Here is a 16224-nt window from a genome sequence, read left to right as displayed (position 1 = left end):
TCAAATTTTTTTTAACTTGAGATTCCCAAAATACTAAAGAGCGCACTGGGCCGTCATCTACACAACCTTGTTTGAAGGGGTCTTGCTGTGTGATGTGAATTATTGAGCAATATGAATGTCAGATTTACTGTCAGACGACTGACCGCAGCATCTCTGCAGTGAAATACGACTTGACTAATAATGGACAGCAGTCTGAGTTGGGCTCTCACTCGGGTGCTTTCCAGAGCTCTGGGCCGTTATTTCTGGGTGCGGAGTGGGAACGGATCTCACACACACACACACAAACGCAAGCTTCTGCTTTAAAGAGTCTTACTCCAGTTCAGTGACGACCCGTTTGATCGAACACAAGTAAAAAATAAAACCTTTCTGCCCTGCTGAAAACACATAGAAGCAGCCAGACTCTCTGTCTGTCCTATAAACATGTTTGAAAGCGTCGACTCTGAGATAATAACACAAGATTCAGACTCGCTGTCTAAACAAACTCACGCTAATGCGGCTCTCTAAGTGATGACAGACCACCAGAGAACCAGCACATCGTCTACGGTGATCATCATCATCCATATACATAAATAATGAAAATAATGACACTGGAATCTGCACTGAACTGTGGATGGGAGTTCAATTAGATAGAGATTATGTGAGAGAGTCGTAGATCTACTATCCACATTCATTCAACTGTAAAACATACATGTTTAACTGAAAAGCTGAACTAAACCAGATTAAACCACAAACACACTCACAGCTGAAGACGACAATACACGCAGATAAATACTCAGAGGAGCTTTGTCTCAGATGTTTCTCCAAAAAGGCCTCAAGAGAGATAAAAGCAGGCCCAAATGAGTCACTAGTTTTCATCTGATGGGAAATGTTTTATTAGTTTCAATGTTTCATATTGAGATCTGACTGCAGGTTTTGGTATCTTTCCAACTATCAAAAATATGTTCCAAAAACGTTTGCTAACATTCCCAGTGAGTTGTGAAAATGTTATTTCTGAACATTCTCTGAACACTCAAAACATCTAGTATTTTTTAAATGTTTAAAAATATACGAACATTCCATTTTATCATTTTGCAAAGATTATGAGAATGTTACTTTTGAATGTTTCTCGATCGTTCTAAAAATGTTATTTAAAAACGTTAGACAAAAGCCCAAATAAAAAGTTTCAGAAAAACATTCCACGAATGATGAAATAATGTTGTTGTGCTAACATTATAAGGGACTTTTTCTCAGGAGAAACATCTGAGAACTTCAATGTAAGTCTCTGTTTGTTCTCCATTCGCTAGGAGAAACATCTGAGATGATAAAGAGATCTAATGTGTGTAGAGACAAATTCCAGCTGCAGAGCTGAACAATGAGTTCTGATGTGTGTGTGTGTGTCATTACCTTCACATTTCTGTGTGATTTCGTTGAACTTGTGTCCAGCAGGGCATTTGCACTCAAATGAGCCCACAGTATTCACACAGTTTCCCCCCTGACAGAGTCCAGGAATGGCCTGGCACTCGTCCACATCTGCACACACACACGGGGAGAGAGAGAGGAAATGCTTTAACAACACAACACAACACAACAGATGCACTCAAATAAGGGTGTATAATTCAAAACAGAACAACATGAGGAAATATCAGCACTCCGGTCTCATGTCGCAACGCTTCATGTGTATTTGTGAAGACTGAAAACAAAGCAAAGAGTTAAGACATAAACAAATCTTTAGACTGTGCTTCATTTCTGTATGACTAATCAAATGTAAATAAATGAGTGTCATTGATCGTGTCACAGTCAAATGTTGTTCTATTGCATAAATCATACTGTTTTACCTAAAATAATGAAAAAAAAAAAGATACACACACACTAGGAGTTCAAAAGTTTGAGGTCAGTTTGCTTTTTTTATTGTTTTTGAAAGAATCTCTTCTGCTCACCATGGCTGCATTTATTTGATCAAAAATACAGTAAAAACTATATTATTATATTAATATTACTATATATATATATTATATAAAAAAAATATTATTACAGTTTAAAATGACTGTTTTGTATGTGAATGTCTGTTAAAATGTGATTTATTTCTGTGATGCAGCGCTGAATTTTCAGCATCATTACTCCAGTCTTCAGTGTCACATGATCTTCAGAAATCATTCTAATATGCTGATTTACTGCTCAAGAAACATTTCTGATTATTATCAGTGTTGAAAACAGTTGTGCAGCACAATATTTTTGTGGAAACCGTGATACATTTTATTTTCCAGGATTCAAATATAAATAGAAAGTTCTAAAGAACAGCATTTATTTGAACAGAAATATAAATTTTGTAACATTATAAAAGTCTTTATTGTCATTTGTGATCAATTTAATGACTCCTTGATGAATAAAAGTGCTTTAAATCTTTTGAACAGTAATGGAGACTGCTAGTGCATTCAGATAGGATAATATCCACTGTGATAGTGATACTGTACACTAGTGTTGTCAAAAATATCGATATTTCAATAAATATCGATACTGAAATATCTGAACGGTACCAATATTAATTTCCCGAAGTATGGATACACCTATACTAGCCGAGCTGTCACTTTCACTTCTCTCCAAAGGCGCGTGGACAAGCACCACACGTGACCGCACTCGTCTCCTTCGCTCTGGTTAAATAGCAAAAGTGAAGTGAATAGAAAGATGACTGCTCTGGTTGTTAAAGAACACAGCAGGAGCGCTATCTGTAGGGATCTATGATCTCCGCGATGCAGAGAACGCCACGGAATCCAGTCATAAACACCGAATTTACAGTTTAACGCAGAATGTCACGGAATTTGGCAAAGTTTGGATGAATTAATCAAAAGTAGGTCATTACACTTAAATCAAATCGCGATATGGACTAGTATCTGTAAATATTAAGCTGCAAAAGTGGATTTAAATATGAATCCTGCATGTTCTGCGCGTCTCTGTGTGAATGTGCTGCACGTGCGGTTGTGTTTACTAATGTGGCGCTCGCGGTGATTTCAGCGTCTGCCGTCTCAATGAGGACATAAATACATCAACAATATCTCCAGAACTGATCTGAAAGGCACTTTACCAGCATTTTACCATTTAATTTGAGTAAAACTAGCGTCATATCATACACACACAGAACTTTAAAGGTATTCAAGGCAACCCGTCAAAATAAAAGTTCGGTTTAACTTATTAAAGACATTGTGCCAGAAATAGACTATATTACTATTATTTAGTAGAATGTACATAATACTACTACTTACTACTACTGTTAATTTTTTTAAAAGAAATAATCACAAAATATTTTAATTTTAATAGTAAATCCCCTTCATTTGCCAAAAATGTAAATGTTTAATTTTCATTAATTCAAATATAAATTAATTAAAATTATTTTATGCCTTCATCTGATATCCAGTAAACTTTAAATACACAACACAGAATTTCTGAGGGGGAAAACACATTTCATAAGGCTACTGTAAGAATAAATAAAAATTGTTTGTATGCATTCAAATAATAGACATGCTAAAACACAGAATTTGGTAACAATAAAACACAAGGTGAGTAAAAAATAAAACATTTCATACGGCCCTAAATGTGTCAATTTTGTTACACTTTTAATAAATTAAATGTTAAATTGTATAATTTTCATGATTTTAACGAATTAGACATGCTTTTAGATTAATAGCATTTCATTTGACCATTAAAAAAAAAAAAAAGAGTCCAGAAAAATTAAAATGGAAAAAATTGAATGTAGAAAAAAATAAAACGGATTTCATAGGGCCCTATATCTGGAAATATTTTGGTTATGAAGCAAATGAGAATATCAACAAATATAACTTTGTAAAATATACCGCATGTTCTCGACTTGTTACATTTATCTTTAAATAAAAAAAAAAAATTACCCCCTTAATATTGTGGCAGTTTTTTTCACCGTGGTATCGAAAATGGTATCGAATATCGATATTTTTCAAGGTATCGTATCGAAGTTAGAAATTCCAGTATCGTGACAACACTACTGTACACACACCTGCATCTCACACACACACACACACACAGACAGACAGACAGTGAGGAGCAGGGAGACAAGTAAATAGGGAAGAAATATTAAGGGACAAGATAAAAACCTGATTGATTTGAGGAGAAGTGTGAGACCAAACCGAGAGAGAGTAGACGAAAGCGAGACGAGCCCACGCTGACCCTCCCAGAGCGACTCAGACAGCCAGACGATAAAAGAATTTACCCAGCTGGAGGAATTACAGTCACAGCCAAACTTCACACACACACACACACACACCGGAGCCAGTCTGTGACAATACCGGAGATCCTCTTCAAAACCTGCAGCACAGACTGGAACAGACCAGCAGAGACCGGCACATCCGGCCCATCTTACCCCAGCACTTCAGCTCAGATCAACAGGTGCATCATTGAGTGATTCATTTATTCGAGCGTGTGTGTGTGTGTGTGTGTGTACGGAGTGCTTCACAGTGGATCTGTGTGTTTGTTCTTGATAAGTGTAGATCTTGATCAGTGTGTGTGTGTGTGTGTGTGGTGGGATCAATGAGGCATGCGTCTATGTGTTCTGACAGTGTGTCCTTTTTTGCATGACTGCGAGCATTCCTTCATTAGAACCAAAACCAATCTGACTCAATTAGAGTGAACTGTCCGTCCATCTGTGTGTGTGTGTGTGTGTGTGTGTGTGTGTGTCTATGTCGGGGTCAGAAATGAACTTTTCCAGTAAGTGGCAATGTTTGCCCCAGGAATTGATTTCCAGGGGATTTTTCACCTTTGTAAGGACACTTTTTATAATTACTTTATTAAATGCTTCTGTTGGTTTTTTTGTCAAATACTTAAATTGAACCAATTACTTCAATCAATCACAGCACTGTAGACTGATACCAAAAATGTAATCAGAAGCGGCATCTGCATGGCATTTATTTACACAGTCTGCTCATATGTGTGTGTGTGTGTCTCACCCTGGCAGGCTCCAGAGCGGTGGTTGGGAATGAATCCACGGCGGCAGGGGTGCGGTTGTGCTGGACACTGCTCACACGGATGACCCCAGGCCCGTCCCACCGTCGCACAGCACAGCGTCTTAGTGCAGACGATTCCGGTCAGCTGACCCTGACACATCTGGTTACTGACCGACGCGAAACACGGCCCCGTCCTGTAATCTGGAGACACACAGAACAAGTTTAACACACTAATTCAACACTCTGTTTGCATATTTCAGAAGCTGCAGCATGCCAACACACTCCCGGCTAAAAGGGAACATTCACAAAAATTTTGTTTTTAAAACATTTAAAATACTAGACATTTAGAACATTCAGAAATAATATTTTCATAACGTTAGCAGAACGTTCTTAGAACATATTTTTGGTGGTGGGGCAAATACAATATTTCAAAACCAAAAAAACTTGATTCTTAATATCAATTGTAATATTCCAATAAAACGGATATTCTACAAAACATGCTGCTTTGTTTAAAAGGTTAAAAATAAATATTATTAATAATTTAAAACAAAGAATATTTCATTTATATTTATACTTGCAGTGAAATAGATAATGAAAAATGAATGATGATGAGGAACGATCACGAGTATCACATCGCTGATGTTCTTTCAGTGTTCATCAACTCACTGCTGCTTCATGTGAACACTGGGAACACCCTGCACTTGTGTGTGTGTGTGTATGTGTGTGTGTGTGTGTGTGTGTGTGATGTCATGTTTGTGTTTGTCTGAAGGGACACTCCCTGCACTGCTCAACATCTGGGAGCAATAAAACTCACACTCACACACACACACACAAACACTCACATTCACACACACAAACACTCACTCACTCACTCACTTACACACACACACACACACTGGTATTCCTATCATTACGAAGACTCTCCATAGGCATAATGGTTTTTCTACTGTACAAACTGTATTTTCTATCCCCTTACCCTACACCTCACACAAAACTATAGCTTTTCTAGATTCTCAGAAAACTTAATTCTGTGTGATTTATAAGCTTGTTTCCTCATGGGGACCAAACAATGTCCCCACAAAGTCAAAATTTACTTGTATTACTATACTTGTGGGGACATTTGGTCCTCATAATGTAGTGAATACCAGCACACACACACACACACAGGCCGCAATAGCAGAGCTTGATTCATTATGGAATTCATGATCTCCTGTAGTTCATCAGCTGAATAAATCTCTGAGAATGTCTGTGTTCACTGCGCTCTCTGTGCACCTCATTCCTGCACAAATCCAATTTAGCAATCATTTACAAAAATGTGACTTCAGCTGAGTGTGAATCACACACACACTTGACTCCATTAACCCTTTACAACCACCAGATCAGGGTAAAGTCATGGACGGCTCATAGAACATTTGATACACAATGGTAATTCAAAGTACTATACATGAAAAGAAAAAAAAATAGTGACAAAGAAAACATTTTGATAATGCATGCAAGCATAAAAATAATTTTAAAAAAACAAATAAATTTAAAATGCATGAATCATAAAAAAAAAAAAAAAAAATTTAAAAGCATGCATCCTAAGCATAAAAATAGTCATAAAAACATTTTAAAATGCATGCATAACTAGAAAAAAGGAAAAAGAAAACATACGAGAAATGGGTGCATCATAAGTATAAAAAGTAAATAAATAAAACATATTAAAAAGGCATGAATTATAAGTATAAAAGTCATAAAAAGCCGTTTTAAAATGCATGCATCATAACTTAAAAAAATTTAAAGAAAACATACAAGAAATACATGCATCATAAGTATAAAAAGTCATAAAAACATTTAAAATGCATGCATCATAAGTATAATAAAGTTCTATGCCTTTTAATGCATGTATAAACGTTCCCCACTGTTTGATTGGACATCTACCAGAATATCTATCTGTCTATATGAATATCCATCCATCTGAAACTCCAGTTTTAGCACAACAGTTGACTGACAGGTGAGTGGGCGGAGCTTCACATGGGTTTCTGAACATGTTGCTGTGAATGCGATTCTCTACACCGGTGGTTCCTCGGCTGCGCACCTGTGTGAATGTCTACATACTTGATCTGATGAAGGACAGCAGACGTCTGTATAAACTTCAGACCTCACAAGTTTTCTCAACACTTCAGCCTGTTTTATATACACAAGGCTAACCCAAAATGCAACACACACTTGTCTTTAGTTGCCCCAGTGAACATTAGTGCTGATAAACACACCCGAATCCTGATGCAATCATGCCTTCTGCTCCAACCAGGGAGGACGAGGATGTGTCATTAAGGGATGTTTCCACTTGCCATTTGCACATAATATGATTTCCAGCAAGACAAGCAGCAAACAAACAGAGAACGCTCTGTCCTGTTTCACAAACACTGAACTCCAGCACATCTGCAGCTAATAACATACACAGAACATCACAGTCCAGAAACCAGGACCTGAACACACACACACACACTCACAGAAACACACACACACACACACACACACACACACACTCACTCACAGAAACACACTCACAGAAACACACTCACACACGCTCACTCACAGAAACACACACACACAAACACTCACTCACAGAAACACACACACACACACACAGACTCACTCACAGAAATACACAGAGACACACACACACACACACACACACACACACACTCACTCACAGAAACACACTCACACACGCTCACTCACAGAAACACACACACACAAACACTCACTCACAGAAACACACACACACACAGACTCACTCACAGAAATACACAGAGACACACACACACACACACACACAGACAGACACACTCACTCACTCACAGAAACACACACACACACAGACAGACACACTCACTCACTCACAGAAACACACACACAAACACTCACTCACTCACAGAAACACACACACACACACTCACTCACTCACTCACTCACAGAAACACACACACACACACTCACTCACAGACTCACTCACAGAAATACACTCACACACGCTCACTCACAGAAACACACACACACAAACACTCACTCACAGAAACACACACACACACACAGACTCACTCACAGAAATACACAGAGACACACACACACACACTCACTCACTCACAGAAACACACACACACACAGACAGACACACTCACTCACTCACTCACTCACTCACAGAAACACACACACACTCACTCACAGACTCACTCACAGAAATACACTCACACACGCTCACTCACAGAAACACACACACACAAACACTCACTCACAGAAACACACACACACACACAGACTCACTCACAGAAATACACAGAGACACACACACAAACACTCACTCACTCACAGAAACACACACACAAACACTCACTCACTCACTCACAGAAACACACACACAAACACTCACTCACTCACAGAAACACACACACAAACACTCACTCACAGAAACACACACACAAACACTCACTCACTCACAGAAACAAACACACACACAGAGCGAGACACACACACACACTCACTCACTCACAGAAACACACTCACTCACAGAAACACACACACACACACACACACACACTCACTCACTCACAGAAACAGAAACACACACACAGACACAAACACTCACTCACTCACAGAAACACACACACTAGGGGTTCAACGACTTTCGATTTTTTAAAGTCAACTTTTATGTGATGAAAGTCGTTTCGAAGTCGACTAGTCGCTGAAGCTGTGACGAACACCTTGTGCACAGCTATGGCATATGACACAGCACTGCCCACATGGCTATTGCTCCTATAACAGCTTATTTTTGTCAGTTCTTTAGTCTTTAAGCCGTTATATTTCTCACAGATTTCTGCTCGCTCTAAATCAGATACAGATAAGTAGCACAGAGTAAAGACTACGTTCATATGAATGAATGCATCAGTGAGAGCGATTGCGTGTGTGAATGAATTCTACCTGGCAGCGTCTCTCTACTAGTAGTGAAGCTGTGGGATTTAGTTATTAAGAAATAAATGCTTGAACTTTTCAGTTTCTAAGCTATTTTATTGAGAAATCACAGAACAGTGTTGACAATACATTTCCGCACTGAATGATTCTGTGCGCTCGATCTGCACGTGATGTATTATACGCGCTACTGTCTGTAGCCTATGTGTGTGCGTTACAGTGCAGCAGCGCATTAGATTAGACCGGCGATTAACTTACCTGTACAATAAACTGTTTAAAATGTGCATTCTCACGTTTAATTTCGAGCATCCAGTAATATAATGGCACATGTCTTGTGGAGTGCTTTCAGAGTATGAATTAATTTGCAATTTTAACTGTTTGGAAACGGAGCGTAAATGTGGATTTCTTATCCTGTTGCGCCCTCTATAGGACCAGAGACTAGTCGACGTAAAGCTAAACGCGTCATGGCAGAGCACTGAAGTCGACTAATCGATTAGTCGGTGCAACCCCTAACACACACACACACACACACTAACACACACACACACTAACACACACTCGCTCGCTCGCTCACTCACTCACTCACACACTCAGACACACACACACACACACACAAGCCTCAGCCGGCTTCTAAGAAGAAACAAAATGCTGAAAGAATCGACCTTTAGAACTACAAACTACAGTCAGAGGAGTTATTATTGATGTGTATGTCTGTGATGTTTTATAAATCATCACATGCTCGTCTTTGAAGCGAACACTAGGTGCGTCTCACCTCTCTCACACTGAGCTCCAGTGAAGCCGTAGTTACACAGGCAGCGGTTTGGAGCGACACATCGGCCTCCGTTCAGACAGCCGGACTCACACACCGCTGCAGAAGAGACAGAGACACGGTTAGCGTCAGTCTAGTGTGCATCAGTATGTGTGCTGCAGGGTTACGGGAGGCTTACGCTGGCCGCAGTGAGCTCCGGAGTATCCCTTCTGACACAGACACTGCTCCTCCGCACACGTCCCGCCGTTCATGCAGCGGATGTTACAGTTCTGGACTAAAGACAAACATCAGACACGTTAATTACTGTACATACTGCGCACACACACACACACACACACTCAATGTTCTTGATATTTACACATGAGAGGTTACACTACAATAAAAACATCCTGCAAGTTTGAGAACTCAGCACTAACTAAAATCTAAATTATTAATTTCTACCTTTCTAAAATGTACAGATTTGAAATCGGGAGAATAAAAACATATGTATTGTCCAATCACAAGAGCAACACTGCTATTGGATAAAAAAATGTCGGGCAAAATTCTCAAAATATAGTGAATATGTGACCCTGGAGCACAACAGCAGTCATGAGTAACACAGGTATTTTTCTAACAATAGCCAACAACATTGTATGGGTCAAAACTACCCATTTTTCTTTTATGCCAAAAATCATTAGGATATTAAGATCATGTTCCATGAAGATATTTTTTAAATTTCCTACCATAAATATATCAAAACTTAATTTTTGATTAGTAATATGCATTGCTAAAAACTTCATTTTGACAACTTTAAAGGTGATTTTCTCAATATTTAGATTTTTTTGCTCCCTCAGATTCCAGATTTTCAAATAGTTGTATCTCAGACAAATATGTGACCCTGGACCACAAAACCAGTCAATTTTTCGAAATTGAGACTTAATGTCCTACTACTGCTTTGCAACGATTTGTATCGTAAAAAGCGCTATACAAATAAACTTGAACTTGAACAGCCGTCAGTGTTGGGGAAAGTTACTTTTAAAAGTTATGCATTACAATTTTGCGTTACTCCATAAAAAAAGGTAATTGCGTTACTTTGTTACTTTTTATAGATTGTTATTTTTGCGTTACTTTTTGCCACCTGGGCTGGGCTTGCTTATTTGTTTTTAATAACAAAAAACCCAAAAGTTACATTTTTGGCAACTGAAAAGGCCCTTTCACACCAAAAGAGAAATGAATAAGCCTTAACCTGAGGCGTTTCCTCATCTGCACTTACTCCCGGTTTCTCTCAACACAGAGAGCTGACAGTCAATAAATGGGAAAATAAAGTAACCTGTCTTGCTTATTTTAAATATTAACTCTGATATGTTCTTATAGATTCAAAAATAATGCATTACTTTACTAGTAATCTGATTACATTAACGCATTTAGCAGACGCTTTTATCCAAAGCGACTTACATTGCATTCAAGTTACAGTTTTTACATTTGATCAGCTCTATTACATAGCTTGCGTTACTTGTAATGCGTTACCCCCAACATTGACAGCAGTGGGTGTTTACTTCCATTTCTGCAAGAGGAAACACACACTGAAATTGAGTGTGTTTTACAGAGAGTGAACATTTTTACAAATATTGTACCTTTATTTGGTGCAAAAAACAGAGAAACATAATATGAAAATCTGAAAATGCACCAACTCAAACCCTAGAGTATAATGCACAAAAACATTATTATTGTGTGCATGACTCATTGTTCCTGTTGTGGACGCCCACAAAGGGAGGCTTGAGGAGGCTTGAGCTCACATCTGGGGACGAATGTGTCCCCAAACTACAGCACACACACACGAGCGTCTCCTCCCCGTGGAGCTGCAGCAGTGATCCAGTGAGGAGCTGGAGCTGCGGGTGAGGCCTGTTGACTGTGGATGGACTCCAAATCAAACACACCCATCCAGACACAGCTAATATTCACAATATTTGTTATTCACAATCACGGCAGTAAAACAACCACAAGAATCTGAGACAATCGAGACACTAAACCATTATTTTCAACATCCTAAACAGATGACCATCTTTCATCGTCTTTCATGTTAAGATGCCAAACCATAATCGGTAAAAAATCTTGCAAGATTTACATTTGCTGCAATCGGCTGGGTCGTTATTTGTCCATTTTGAGATCATTTGCAGTTAGCTGCATCCTACTGACTGACATCAGTGCATCATTCTGCTCCAAAAAACAGTCATGCACAATGATCGATTTAAAATATTCTTATGAAAACAATTATGAAAGTGTTTATGAAATTAATGAAAAAATTTTTTAAATTCAGCTTATCTTATTTGCTGTCATTAAGGCAAGTTTACTTACAGATCACATTTAATATACAATGGCAATTTAAAGTGCTATAAATAAATTAAAATATAGCCATAAAAAAGAAAACATTCTAAAAATGCAGGCATCATAAGCATAAAATCAAAGAAAAAAATATATTTAGCATCGTAAGATTAAAAATAGCTCTAAAAAGAAAACATTAAAAAACGCATGCACCGTCAGTATAAAAATAGTCATAAAAAAAGAAAACATTTTTAAAATGCATGCATGATAACTATAATAAAGTATAATAACGTTTAAGCCTTTTAATGCATGTATTAAATGCAAAATATGGTTAATTACTTAAGACATAAAAAACAATAAAAAGCAAACAAATAAAAACTGAAGAAATTGATTAATTAAAATGAATAGAATTAATAGATTAAATTATGACAAGTATTTATAACATCTGCCATTAAACCCTGTATCAGTGGACTGCTGTTTATAGTGGATACCTCACAGAATCAAGGTTACCATCTACTAACACACAACCATCAAACATGTCAGAAACTAAAGCTTGCGTGGATTGATCTAAACACTAAGCAAACAGGAAATAGAACAAGACTCCACCTGTGTGACGGATTGAATTACCTGATTTGGATCCACAGGTGGGAGAGATCTGGCCACTCGGACAGGTGCACATGTTGGGTCTGGAGCAGAAGCCATCTCCGCAGGGGCTGCGACAAATCGCTGAAAACAGCAAAAACAATGATTGACGACATCTATTGATTGATTTGCTTGACCTTCACAGACGTCAATAAACATGCAGGTACAGGTGATATTCTGACCGTTCTACACATCTCTTGCCAATGCCTTGTTGTTTCTTATATGCACACTAACATGTTTAAATCCATCCCAGAAAACCAAAGTCTGCAGATTCAGGTCTGGTCCTGCTCCAGGTCTTTCCATGAGACAGACTTGCAGTTCATCGAGGCATATGCCAGCTGTCTTATTCAGGAAATATTGGCTTAATCGGATTAATGCCATTACACGATGCACATATAACTGGAATGCATCCAAACTCTGATTATTACTGGAATGTTCTTGTTAAATGCGGTCAGCGAGAGGTCAGGAGGTCAGAGAGACTCTGGGCCATTGTGACCGAGATGCATTAGTGCACGCCTGACCTTCACATGTAAACAACATCACCCCACCCACCGCGCCTGAGAGACGGCCAGAGTCACACAACACCAGCACAGCCTTCCTGAGCACTGACAATCTATTCATTTACAGGACGAGAGCGAAAAACCTTCATCCGGTGCCGAGCTCGCAGAACCCCGCCCTCCTCTGTGAACCACTGCATTACTGATATCTGGAGCAGAACACAGCAAACAGGAAGCTGAGGAGGACTTACGGACGATGCACTGGTTCCCTCCAGTCAAAGTCTTCCATCCGGGACAGCAGTACGCATGATGACGAGATCCACACACATTCGGCCTGCGGGAAGAGTTCAGCAGAACTTAACCGAGCAAGGGGTCAAATTCAAGTTTAAACTTTATGTGTGAATTTTCAGAAGCTAAAAATGTTTTAAGTCAGTTATTGATATCTTTTGCTGTAGTGTGTCAGTAGGAAATATCAGTTTACATTTCCAAACATTCATTTTCACATCACCATCCAGTCTGTCTGGAATGACATGAAGAAACAGAACAAACTGAGACTAAATCCAGAAGAACTGTGTCTCCAAGACGCTTCCAGAAACCTCCTGAGTAACTCTGCTCAAGTGCACCGAGGACAAAAGCTGCTTTAAACACAAAGGATGCAAATGTTGATTTCATTTAGTTAATAGAAAATATATTTATGAGATTATTTTTGACAGCTTTTTAAAGATTAAAGACACTAAGTGCCTAAAACTTGTAACAGTACTGTAGCTTTACAGGTAGGTTTCTTGAAGCGTCTTGGAGGCTTCATCGTGTCGTGTATGCTCGCACACTATAGGTGTGTTTTGTTTGGTTTTTACAATATACTCGATAATGTCATGCTGTCTCATGAGTTCAGTATTTGCGCTAAACCTGCGCAGACTTGGCTTGCATGAACTTCCCCAAGACATTAATGAGTGAACATAATTTCCAAAAAGTAATCGCCAAATTGGCTAGTGATTTGACGACAGCTGATTTTTACCCGCATTTGGCAGGTGTTAATTTCAAACCCTGAAAGAACATGTGTAACAAATGATCGAAGTTGTAAATAAAACATTACTAGAGTTTACTGTACAAGAAAACACTACATCAGTCTTTCTACATGTAAAATTTCGCATTTAATTGAAAGTGTTACCTATCATTACCTACCTGTACAATTTTTATATCTACCTAACTTTCTATCTTACAGCCTGCATGGCTTTAAAACCTTGAAGCTTCACGCTTTTAAAATTTCACTGTTAAAATCTTTAAATTTACAGTTTATTAAATTATATTTTAAATATGGCGACTAGTCTTTCTCAAGCCAACATTAAAGTTTGTCTATAAGCTAGTCTTTTGTGAAGTTTACTAGCAATTTCTGAAAGTTGTTTCACTACGAAATTTTTTTCAGTGCAGGAATAAATGAAGAAAAGTGCAAAATAATTAATAAAACAAACATAGGAACCGGGATAGGAAACGTAATTCACATTTTCTTTTATTTAAAATTTTCCTGTTTGTTTTTTATGTTTATGCTCTTTTCTATATTTTTTGATGTTGGTTTGGTTTTTACAGAAGCCTAACAAAAAAATAAAAAAGGAAATTGCAACTTTGTCTCACAATTCAGAATTTATATCTCTATTATTCTAAATTGTGTTATATAAACGCGGAATTGCGAGAAGTCAAAATTTAGAGATATAAAAGGTCAGAATTGTGAGATAAAAAGAAAAAAAAATATTTAATTCTGAGGGAAAAAAATCAGAATTGAGAAATATAAACTGAAAATTGTGTTAAAAACACCAGAATGTTGAGTTTATATCTCAGTTCTGACTTTTCCTCATAATTGTGAGATTTAAAAGAGTCAGTTACCAGTGACTTTTGTGCACAGTTTAGGTTTTTTTCCCTATAATTTAATGTTTGATTACTGTGTTTTATTAGGATCATCTATATGAACACAAAGACTTGGAGATGTTGCGAAACAAACACTCAACAGACCAAAGAAAACAGCACTTCCATGAAAGCTAAACTGTCATTAATGTGATGACGCTAACGCTAATTAACGGATTCTGGAGCGCGGGAAACCGGGTTCCCTCAGCGCCCCTAACGGCTGTGGCCGTTTTACCGCGGTGTTTAGAGTAAATGTTGCGGTTCTTCGGTGATGGAGAGAGTCGTTACCCCTTCAGCACGTCCTGCCCGCCGCCGCGCCGCTTCGATCGGTTCGCTCTCGGTTGCTCCGCGGCTCTGTCTGCGCCTGCGCCTGCGTCGAGCGTCTGCGCTGATACACACAGCGACGCGAGCGCTGAGATTCCCGCCGCGAGCACGAGCAGCAGCCTCATTCTGCGCGCGCTCCCGCTGCAAGACCAACAGCTCACATTAATAACAAAACTGACAAAAACACAAACCAAGTGAACAAGAAACTAGCTTTGTGTGCGTCAGTCATACGCGTTTATGGAAAGTAAACAAGAATACGACAGCTTTGTGAGCAGAGGATGAAATAAAACTGAGGGAAAGAAAGTTTCTGTACCTCCAACAGATGATGAAGAAGATGAAGATGAAGTCTCCTCCAGTAAGTCTGCACTAGTAAAGACTGTGAAGTGCCTGGTGTAAGTTGTCAGGCTGAGATAAAGAGCGTAAAGCGGTTCAGAGGTGCAACACAAAGCGCAGCGGCTGCGTTACTGCATCAGCGCTCATTCCGCTGCGCCACTCAAATCTCATCCAAACACTCGCTCTCCTCGGATCTCGCGAGAACCTGCGCGAATTCAGCGCGGCGGCGGCTATTATTCTATACTCGAGATGAACAGAGAATATGAAGAAAATCAATCAGTTTGAGGAGATAATCACCATATTCAAGATAATTAATAGAACACAGACGACATCATATAACTTTCAGATGGTCACATCTCTTCCATCTAGCACTCGCTATTCTTTTTTAAACTAACATTATCTTCGCTATTCTTTTTTGTATTCTGTTTGTTTGTTTTTATTATACAATTAACAAAAAGCAAAAAAAATCTGTTTACTATTCTGTCTGTTTTATTTTTATTATTTGATTTACCAAAAAAAAAACTTGCTACATGTACTTCCCTCCCTTACGAAAATTAACCATGGATTTACA

General features: G+C 38.5%; 1 protein-coding gene across 1 annotated transcript in view; it reads right to left on the bottom strand.

The window, feature by feature from the left end:
- The window catches only part of LOC306843283 (fibrillin-1-like), an 83389-nt gene extending 67574 nt beyond the window's left edge, over positions 1-15815 (bottom strand). The window contains exons 1-8 of the mRNA XM_079374665.1: positions 15634-15815; positions 15285-15461; positions 13352-13434; positions 12589-12687; positions 9839-9934; positions 9664-9759; positions 4947-5144; positions 1384-1509 (exon numbers count right to left, since the gene is read on the bottom strand). Of these exons, the coding sequence (XP_079230791.1) occupies positions 1384-1509; positions 4947-5144; positions 9664-9759; positions 9839-9934; positions 12589-12687; positions 13352-13434; positions 15285-15445 (859 nt within the window). The 5' untranslated portion in view covers positions 15446-15461; positions 15634-15815. The remainder of the gene's footprint in view (positions 1-1383; positions 1510-4946; positions 5145-9663; positions 9760-9838; positions 9935-12588; positions 12688-13351; positions 13435-15284; positions 15462-15633) is intronic.
- Between the last annotated feature and the right edge of the window lie 409 nt (positions 15816-16224).

Source organism: Barbus barbus, assembly GCF_936440315.1.
Source record: "Barbus barbus genome assembly, chromosome: 23".
NCBI classification, from domain to species: domain Eukaryota; kingdom Metazoa; phylum Chordata; class Actinopteri; order Cypriniformes; family Cyprinidae; genus Barbus; species Barbus barbus.
The sequence above is the reverse complement of the archived record's forward strand: the minus strand, read 5'-3'. Positions and strand labels throughout refer to the sequence as shown.